Source organism: Morone saxatilis, unplaced genomic scaffold (assembly GCF_004916995.1).
Source record: "Morone saxatilis isolate NCDOM2014 unplaced genomic scaffold, NCSU_SB_2.0 Contig6, whole genome shotgun sequence".
NCBI classification, from domain to species: Eukaryota; Metazoa; Chordata; class Actinopteri; family Moronidae; genus Morone; species Morone saxatilis.
In genome coordinates this window covers 7,886,674-7,897,030 of record NW_023340206.1, presented here as the reverse complement: position 1 = coordinate 7,897,030, position 10,357 = coordinate 7,886,674, and the positions used below count along the sequence as shown (strand labels likewise).

Sequence of the window (10,357 nt, the reverse complement as noted above, 5' to 3'; positions counted from 1 at the left end):
TTGCAATATTGGGGGAAAAAAATCTAAATTAGATTATTTTCCCAAATCGTTCAGCCCTACTGAACACATGAAGAGTGACTGAAATTTTAAAGTAAACAATAAATTATAATGGTGAAATAGAGCTAAATACTTACATCAGCATGGCAACATGCTCACAGTGGCAATTCTAACTGACTGTTTAACGTGTTTTAATTAGCACAAAAGCCAAAAGTACAGCTGCAGGCATTTAGTCATAAACCACAGTATTATTAGATATATCAATAATTTGATCTGATGGTGGCACTAGATTAAAAATCTGGGGTCATCAATGTTATTAAAATTGAAAAAATGAAGAATATTTCATGTTCAAAATATTATATATTATAACACAGAGACCGACCTAAAACCTTTTGAAAGAGTATATCTACCTGCTCTGTCTCTCCATGCTAGCCACTCTCAGGTGCTCCCATCGGGAGTTCAGGAGGTTCATCTGCTCCCTGACTTCTGAGTCCTCCTCCTCGCTCAGGTTCCCCTCCGTCAGCAGGGCAGCGCCGGCACGGAGGACCCGCCCCACGCTGCCCTGGTGGGTGGTCAGCTCCACCATGTACCCCTGGTGAGAGACAAAACAACACATTTGCCACACATCCTCAACGATTCCACTCATATTCCCTAATTGCACCTCCAAAATTAGAGTAGTGCCGCACATCACTACTCCCACTTTAACTGCTCTCGAAATACATTTCCACCTCTCACCGTAGTGCTTAATCTATTTTCTCCGAGCACTTAACTCTTATATGATCCTTCTAGGGTCTCACACAGCAAAATGGTCATGGTTAATTTCATTTTGAGAGTGCCAAAGTCAATAGTAAGCCAGTCGTCCTGTAAGTCTACCTCCATCAGAGCTAATTCAATACTGACAACTTTAAAACAGCTGCTCGGCGCTCTATCAGTAAGAATCCACACATCAATTCAAAATACGTTACAAACAGTAGAACCTTTCACTATAAGGGACCCAAGGGAGCTTCATCTTACTGTTTAAGGGACCCAGGAATTTGCTAAATACTTAAAATGTATTTTTTTAGCTACAGTTTATTCTTATCATGTGCTGCCCTTTTTCAGATGTTTGGTTACCTCCCACCAACAAACAGCAGAGATTGTCTTTTTGGTGATGGGCCACTTTACACTCATTACTGCAGTCTTTCCAAGCCCTTCAGTGTGGTGGAGGAACGCTCATTCTTTTTTCTAACTACACAATTTTCCTAGTTATTGGACATGGTATGTTGTTGTGGATTGATGGCGGCTATTACTTTAACTTTTTGCTGTTGTTTCTTGGCTCTATTTTTTCTGTATAACACTGAATTAAAGGGAAAAGAATTCTGGGCAGTTTGTTTTTTTGTTTTGTTTACAGCAACTCGTATTATTGCTGCAGTTACCACTGCAAAAAACTATGATCTTTAAATATTTAACATCTCATTAGAGTATTATTCATGTGCTTTCCCTGCCAAACATTTCGATTTAGTGTCAAAGGATGCTCTGTTGATGCTCTCACCTCATGCGTGTGGAACTGCTCCTTCACCTCCTCCACATTGTTGGAAATGGGAGGCTGACCCTGGAGCCCATCTTCAGCCGACAGCAGCCACGTCAACACCTTCAAATTCAAATTAACATAACATAATTAAAGGATAAGGCTGGCGATATTCTATTCTTTTCTTGGCGTCAACAGATCCCACGAAAACCCACTGGTTCCTAGTGAGGAAGCAATTTCCTAAAACAGCTGGGAACTGGAGTTTTTGACAAGCATCACTCAAACAGGAGGAAGCAGAGCGTTTGTTGGGGACTATTTTCAGGGGTTCATTAACCCACATTTGGTGGTTTAACATTTTGTTTGGTGTCTGGCAGCGGGACAGTGTATGTGGGACTGAGTCAACTGTAGTGTGTGTGTTAGGTGGAAACATTTATTGTTGGTTTAGGTCTGCACATGGGATTTGTTGACAATAAGAAAAATACAGAATATCACCAGATTTATCCTTTAACAGAAGTAGACACAAAAACACATTCAATATAAGATATACAGTTCTTATCAGCACCATAGTGCCATACCTCCTCCAGTGCAGCCTGGTAGCTCTCCAGGCTGGTGGAGCCTGGAGGCAGAGGACTGAGGCCCCTCTGTAGCTCCTCCTGGCCGGGGCTCAGGAACTAGAGAGGGAAGGGATGGATGGGAGATAACGGACAGAGATGGAGCGTGATTGTGGAGAGGAATATGAGGTCGTCAGGGTTAGATGGAAAAAGGGTTGAGAAGTGGAGGGAATGAGGGAAGGGAAGGAGGAGATGGAACAAGGGAAGAGGCAGTAGGTTAGAAGTGATGAAAAGAGGGCGGGGAGGGAGATGAGCAGAAAAAAAAAAAACAGGCAGCATGAAAGAAAGGTGGGTGACAGAGAAGATAGAGAGAGATGAGGAGAGGCCTGTTAGTGTTAGCCATTACCAGTGCCGACAAGCAGTTCTGGCCTTTGTCCAACCTTAACAACTTGTCCTCTTTCTCTCTTTTTCTCTCTTTTTCTCTCTCTCTCTCCCCATATCTCTCTTTGTGTGCCTGCTACTGATCTGGACACTAACAACTTCTGTCTTTTTATCTCGGCTCCACGCTCCTCCTCTCACTCTATTCTTCTCTCTGGTAATAAGGTCCTGAAAAGATACACAAGCCCATCCACGGTGCTGATAACGGTGCAGCCTCAGTCAGCGTTGTGCTCTCTTTATGCCCGTTTTGTATCACAAATGTGTTCGGTTTTGTCTGACGGTAGAGACTCAGAAATGAGTCTGTGCTGATAGACTTTACAGCATGAAAAGTAATTAAAATAAACGCTGGATATTTAGGTCTCTGACAGGCTTTATTTTAGATTCTACCTTTATGCACTACGCTGTCCATATAAAACATGTTTGACTGATGCAAACTGAGGACAAAGCATTGTAAAATGTCAACTCTGTTCCTCATATCCTTAAAAGGAAAACTTTGTTGTGATGAGAAAGGGGTTTTTTTTATGCTAGGTTCTGCTTTATATCCGGCATTTCAAAGAACAGTGGGTGTGCTTGAATAAAGCTAATCTGACAAATTATCTTTTCTTCTTGCAATGCCTTTTAGGTCCCAGCCAAGTTGAGTCGAGCACCCTGCTGGTACATTAAATATTTGACACAGTCTCTGAATGCGTTCCACCCGAGTCAGAGCAAATTATGGGCCACATTTAGTTACGCAGCCCAGGGTGACGGGCTTTGAAAATGCATCTGAACATTTTGAATGTCATGTTTTGGAACAGAAAAAAAAAGATGGGTGGTTTGTGTTTCAGGCTGCTGTAGATGCTGTTGTATTAAATGATGACAAATACTGGAGGAAACAGTTGCCCGCCAGTTTGTGTTTTGTTTGTAAATGTACAGAACAACTTTTTGGATTAACAACACAGTAGTAAGAGCTACTTTAGCTTCAAGAAATACATTTGTTTGTTTTATCACTGAAAGTCTGAGAGAGAACATTGATACCACTCTCATGTTTGTATGTTAAATATGAAGCTAGAGCCAGCAGCTGATAGGCATAAACACTGAAAACTGAAAAACATGAACATGGCTCTGTTCAAAAATCTGCTGACCAACACCTCTAAAGCTCACTAATGAACACATTTTAGTTAAATCAGCAAAACCTTACAGCATAGGGTTTAAGGTGGGGTTATGTGCTAAAACTATTTCTCAGTGAATAGCAGCAAAAGCGGAGAAATATCAGATAACTCAAAACTATTGTAATTTTCAACAATCAACTCCTTGCGAAAGGCACTCATTGTAAGATTTTTTAAAATAAAAACAACATTGTTAAACCTACAGGTCAGAAGAGCATTGTAGCTGGTGGTCAGCTGGCGGTAAAGATGCCAGCTATATCACCAGCTCAGCTATTGCTGCTTTCACATGAGGTTGGTATAACAGGAAAACCTTTCAAAGGTCTCAATAAGCCACTCTTTGTCTGTTTCAACAATTTCACATTAACAAGTGAAATCAGAAACTTTTACATGCTTTTAAACGAGTTGAATTTAGTGTTACAGTAATTGCGTGTGAAGATGGATTTGCAGACATTTTTCACAGGTTTGTTGACACTTCTGTAGTCAAGGAGGAGATATTGCTGATCCCGAAACCTCAGACTTACAGTACAACTTGGAGACTGACATGACTGTTCTTTTCCACAGGGCTGCTGGTAATTACAGTCTGAACAAGATGATGTGAACCTGGCATCAGTCATATGACCCTCAGCTTGCAGGCTTTAGAGGTCCCTAAGAGACTCCCAGAGAGAAATTGTTAACTTACACTTCTGTTTGAGTTTGAATAAAACAAAAGAGATACAGAGATTAGTGAGCTTTAGAGGTGCTGGTAGGTGTATATTTAAACTTGTGAGTTGTGAGCCATGTTGTCCCCTCCTTCTAGTTTTAATGCAAAGCTAAGCTAATTTACTCCTGGTTGTAGCTTCACAGTTAAGGACATGGCAGTGGTATCTCATCTTTCCTAATTTTGATGTTGCTCAGCTCAAAACTCTCTCTCTCTCTGTACCACTGATGATAAAAAAAAAAAAGGATAGTTAGTATACTTCTGACTCATGAATTGTTAAAAGGAATCACATCAGTAGAAAAAGTCAATAGTTTGAAATTATGAATGCCATTAAAACACAATGTGATTGACAGGAACAATGATAAAAATGTCCAACTTATCAAGCCCCATATTCTGAGTCTTAAAATACAAGTTTTATTCACCACAAAATGAAAATCTGACAGTAATTCCACTTTTCAATGTGTTTTTCACTTGTCGGAGGTACAAGGGCAAAACACTTAGGAATGAAATAATAAAATAAATTCAAATAATGAAGACTCTTGGAAACAAGCACCTGTGGGAAGACTTGTATTATTTTGTAGGTAGGTCTTTTGTAGGTTTTCAAGATCGTGGACTTGGTACGATGGACATTTTTTGCGAAGACTCAGACAAACAAGGGCAGACAAAACAGCATGTGTTCAGCCAAAACTTGCACCGACAGATGGACGTTTGGCGTGGAGTGTTAGCACTGCGAGACACGGACCTGATCAGTAAAACGCCTCCTCTTTTGCTCGGGCGACTTGACATATGCAGCCTGGGTGTAGGCATAGCTTTTATAGCGAGGCTGAGGGGAGGGACTCCGCACTCGCCCCTGAGCCACACTCACTGTGATCTGAGAGAGATGCAGAGATAGAATAGGACAGACAAGGAGGGAGAAAGAGTTGGCAGGAGGGGTAGAAGAGGCCAGGAAAGAGAGGAAGAAAGAAAAAGAGAGACGAAAGAATGCAAAACATAAAGCGAAAGATCCAAAAAGCCAAATTATACAGAGGAAGTAGAAGAAGCAGAGAATTAAGGAGTGCAAGAAGGATAGAAGGCAAGAAAAAGGGACGGGAGTATACAGGGAGAGAGTGATAAGAAATTGAAAGATGAAAAGAAGCAGGAAAGAGGAGAAAAAAGAAACATGAATAATCACACATAAGCTCTGTTTCCATCCAAATGTCAAGCTAATTTTAGGTGAACTTTCAAAACGGCAAAAATAAAAAATAAAATACAGATTAGGTGCATTTCCATCACCAGAGTGTCGAAAAACACATTTACCAGGGAAATGGAAAGTCTCAAAAAAAGTAATTGCAAGTCATAATTTACTTTAATTTCAGCAAATGTTATAAATGTTGCCATATTTGATGCCCTCTGAAGGTAAAAACAGAAATACTGCAGCAAACTAAACTGCATCAGGCATCTTACACAGTTCAGGAAGAAGAAATCCTTCCTCTTATTAATTAAATGCTCAGTTCAAGATCAATAAAACACACCTTTTGTAGGTAATGGTGATTGATGTTAAATTAATGTTAGTAAAGAGATTATTTTAGATGATTTTGGATTATTATTATTATCATTATCTTGCAATTGCCAAGTGGCAACAGCAGCCACTGTTCAGCAAAAGTTAAATAGTTTTGCTTTGAAGCATTGAATGTAAAAGTTTGCAGGACAACGTTATTAAGTATTATTAACGGATTATTATTACTGATGCATTAATGTGTAAGTAGCATTGTACCGTTGTAACTGGTCATCTTAGAGTTAGTTTTAATTTATGTATACACTGAAATTATTGATAATGAAATAAACTTTTTCACAGAAGCCATTTTGACATCAAATACAGAACCTTGGTATTATTAGGTGTTAGCAATAATAGTGTTTACCCTATTTCATGTTCTTAATATTTTTACTGAAAAATAAAATAAAATAAGACTTTACAGACTCAATTACAAATGAAAATGAGTGAAAACATCATATTTTAGAAGATAATCATACTTTTGTTCATGAAATATAATCTGTAGCAACTATAGCTGTCAAATAAATGTAGTGGTGTAAAAAAGCACTGTATTCCCTCTGAAATGTTGTGATTTGAAGCATAAAATGAAACTACTCAAGTAAAACACCTAGAATACAGTGCCTAAAATACACTTTTTTACTTTCCACCACTGCTGTTTTGGTAAAGGTAAAGACACCTGAGTAGTAATCGGATTAGAAACTGTGTTTTTTTTTTTTTTTCAAATTTGATCCTTGGATGGAAACCCAGCTACAGATAATGCCGACATGAAAGAGCGAGACAGAGAGAGAACAGATGTGTTATGCAGAAGATGTGGACAGAATGAACAACAGACAGTAGCACAGAGTCAAAGCTGATGATGTTGTGAGCAGCTCCAGTTCCCACAGATCCACCACACCCATCCGGACTCCAGCAGCTTTCCTGACTCTCTCTCTCTCTCTCTCTCGCCTGCGGTTGTTTGAAAGTCACCAGTTTTCCACTTTTTTTTCTCCCCAGGGAAAGAGATCACTGGCCTGTTTGGCATCGACATCCTGCTCCACACTCAGGCGCATTTATTCCAAACCAGCAGCAGCTCTGTAAAACTGCACTACTCAGCAATTTACCATCAAATGTCATTCACTGGCTTGTAAACAACTGACTGATTTACAGGTTCATAAGATCTCATTAAGGATGTAAAATGAGAACACAGAGGTGAACCTAAAAATGAGAATCCAGGTAATGTTCTTTTTCTGTTTCTGTTTTTGGAGAGGTTGATATTGAAGTTGTGGAAGCAGTTACTTATTATTAAAACCGCCCAGAAGATCATTGGTACTCAGAACCCCTCCGGACATCTGGGAAGAGACACAGACGCTTCCAGACATGAGAGTGGTATTAATCTTCTCATCTATCTCTCGGCTTATTCCGTTAATTAACAGACGCAGTATAGAAATTTGTAATGATATTGACATGCAAGATTAATGATTAAGTATGCAGCAGTACACTAGTGCTAAGTAAAAGTAGTCTTCTTCAACATTTTGACTGGGGTCGGTCTGGACTGTAGAGTTGCAGCAGCAGTGGGAAAACAAGGTTGCTGCTAAGTAATACATTTAAGTGATACTCTGCACATTCTTTACAAATGTTTTACATGCATGATGGAAAATTAAAAAAAATATCTTTCTGAAATCAGTCCACTAATGAGTCATTAAGTGTGTGGCAAACAAACAGATGAAGCCTTTTGGAGGTGGTTCACAGTCGTGCAGTTGTGCAGCTACGTGGTTAGGATGGGAATCTACAAGTGTGGGGTGAGTGTGTTTTTCCTTTCTGGTGTGTGTTGGTGCCTTTCAGTGCTGCCTCTTCATGTGTATTAACACATACCACAGTCTATCAAGAGACAGAGAATTACTTCATTAATCAGTCATGACTCACCACCAGCAGAAATACAAAATCTACACTGCTAGTCAGAGCAAAGCCACGACTTTCAATCTAAGTAAATTGGTTCTAATGTTGAAAACATATGATTGGCAATGGCAGTTCCATCTAACTTCAGTAAAGGCCAAAAGTAGGTGGACACAAACACTAACCCATACGTGCATATGTGTAACCTTTAAGAGCAGTCCTCAAAAAATCACATGATTAATGACATGTGTTCAGACAATCAGATTTACCCAACATCTACTGTATTACTAGTATCACCATCTATTTATAGTATATAAATATATAAATTGGGATGAAGTAAAAATATCTTGGCTGAAGTGGAAACACAAAGACAATCAAACTAGTGCAGAGAGGCAATTCTGCAGCTGGAAAAGGAGGCAGATTAGAGAACGAACACTGTATAATATGGGAATTTAGTACCACAACATTAAATGCACACAAAAGAGATACATTCAAAGTGATTGCCAACAATATTAATACCAGCTTGGATTATTCTCTTCTGTGAAATTAAATAAATAAGAGTGCAACATCCTGTTAAATATGCATTTAGAGATAACAGCTTACAAGAAGCAGCTACAAAAATACAGGCTAAAACGCTCCAGTTTGAAGCTATACACATTACATTAATAACATTTATTCCTTATGACCAATACCAATAACTTTTGACCACCCTCCCATGACCAATGACAGCATCAGTCATTATGTTGAAAAAGGAAAGGGCCTTCCCTGAATAGTAGCTATATAAAATATCACTGTATGCTCTAGTATTAAGACTTCCCATCATTTGAAATCTTAATATTGTCGTGTCCACATACTTTTGACCTTATAGTGTATAAATATGGGGTGGATAGCATTTTTACTGTAACGACCTCACAAATGCAACACTAGAACATCATTACTTAAGTTTGAATATGTGCATAGTTTAGGATTTTTACGCAGCAGTCAAACTGTACAGGTGCAACATTTTCATATAGCTGAGCTCTTATTTTTGATGGTCAAATAACTTTTAATTGATGACTGATTCTCCCACTTGTCTGACACTCCCAAGCTGCCTTTTCTACGACAGCCGGGGGAGCCGCTGCATCGCTAAAACCAAGTCAACCATTCCACCACAGACGTCATAAAAATTTAATCTCTCCCGTCTCGGATCTTTCTCCCCAGCTATCAATCTCCCTTTTCACCTCCATCCCCTGTCTCGCTTCCCTCTTTCCCCCTCTTCACCTGTCATGGTTTCTCTGTCTGTCTTCCGCTTCTGTTTTACCCCTCACCGTTTCCCCCTTGCTCTCTTTCAAGGTGGATTAGGCGTTTTTCTTGCTGTAAGGAGCAGACAGCTCGAGGCGACCTAGCCCTGGATCAAACGGTTCCTGGCAAATAACTGTTAGCGTTCGTTTTCCCCTGCTCCGAGTTCCAGACGGGTGGGGTTTCAGAGCATCAGGACACCTCAGATAATGTCACAGAAAAGCTGAATTTGTATACTTTTAAGCAATTGTCTCAAACTTTGGATTTTTCAATTTTTTTCCCCCATGAAAAGTTAAGTCTCTCTTCCTCCCTGAGTCCCAGGTGGTGGTAGTATGGTGTTGATGTAAGGAGGTGGTGACAGCGCCGCTTTGATGATGACAGATGAGAGAGGAGGCAGATAATAGCCGCTGTCAGTAACTCTTTTTTTCCCCTCCTGTCCTTCCTCCCCGTCTCTCCTTTTATTGCCATCTGACTTGTTTCTCACACTCCCTATTTGTCTGCTTTATCTCAGTCTTCATTTCCCCCCTCTCCACCTCTTCATCTTTCTGTACATCTTTATATATCTTTACGCCTTCCTATTTCCTCTCTTATCCCTCTTATCTCGTCTCAGAAATCGACCCGTTTCTCTTTCCGTCCATCTTTCTCTCTCTATCCGTCTGTCTGATTCCCAGAAGAAAAAGGCCTGCAGTTCTCTCCACGCTCAGACAGTGCTGATGAAGGGAGGGGTTGATGTGGCCATTAAACTGAGTGAGATAATAATATTACCAGCCATTACTCCAGGAAGCTCACTCCATCCTGCTGCGATTCGGCGCGATAGCATGACACTGACCTCAGCTTAACTCAACTCTAAAGGTCAGCGCTGGTAGATCTAATTTGTGACTTGAGATTTGGTCGATTTTTTCACAGCGCTTTCATTCAGAGGCTCTGTCTCAATTTAGCGGCCAATTTTCATTCCGACACTCACAAATTTCAGATGCTGAGAGGATGAAATAGGAGATTTGTCTACTCCTCACTGGAAGGGTGACTACATCTTCCAGCATGCTCGGCAGGGCTTGGGGATGGAAAGAAGCAGGAGCAAGTTAACGAGGAAGAGAACATCTGCTTGCCTTGCTGCCTCTGAGACTCCTACCTCAATATGTGACTACAAAATAGATGGTTGAATGGACAGATGGATGGTGATTAGCTAGACGCTGAACTGAAGTTTCAATTCAAGCTCAGGTTTGGGAATATAAACTGTAACTGATGGCCAATTACTTCAATTTGGTTGCTGATTAACTTTTCATGCCAGTATTTACCTATGCAGGGAGGGCAAACTTAGGAGTATAACTATTAAACTAGCTA

The 10,357-nt window shown here is 40.1% G+C and overlaps 1 protein-coding gene across 8 annotated transcripts in view; it reads right to left on the bottom strand.

Moving 5' to 3' along the window:
* dmd (dystrophin) overlaps positions 1-10,357 on the bottom strand; it is a gene marked incomplete at its 5' end in the record, with an annotated part of 195,686 nt that overhangs the window by 148,429 nt on the left and 36,900 nt on the right. For 7 of the 8 annotated variants that reach the window (XM_035677552.1, XM_035677560.1, XM_035677555.1 and 4 more), the window contains 4 exon segments: positions 408-589; positions 1,529-1,627; positions 2,080-2,175; positions 5,078-5,206. In XM_035677552.1, the coding sequence (XP_035533445.1) occupies positions 408-589; positions 1,529-1,627; positions 2,080-2,175; positions 5,078-5,206 (506 nt within the window). 8 annotated transcript variants of the gene reach the window in all.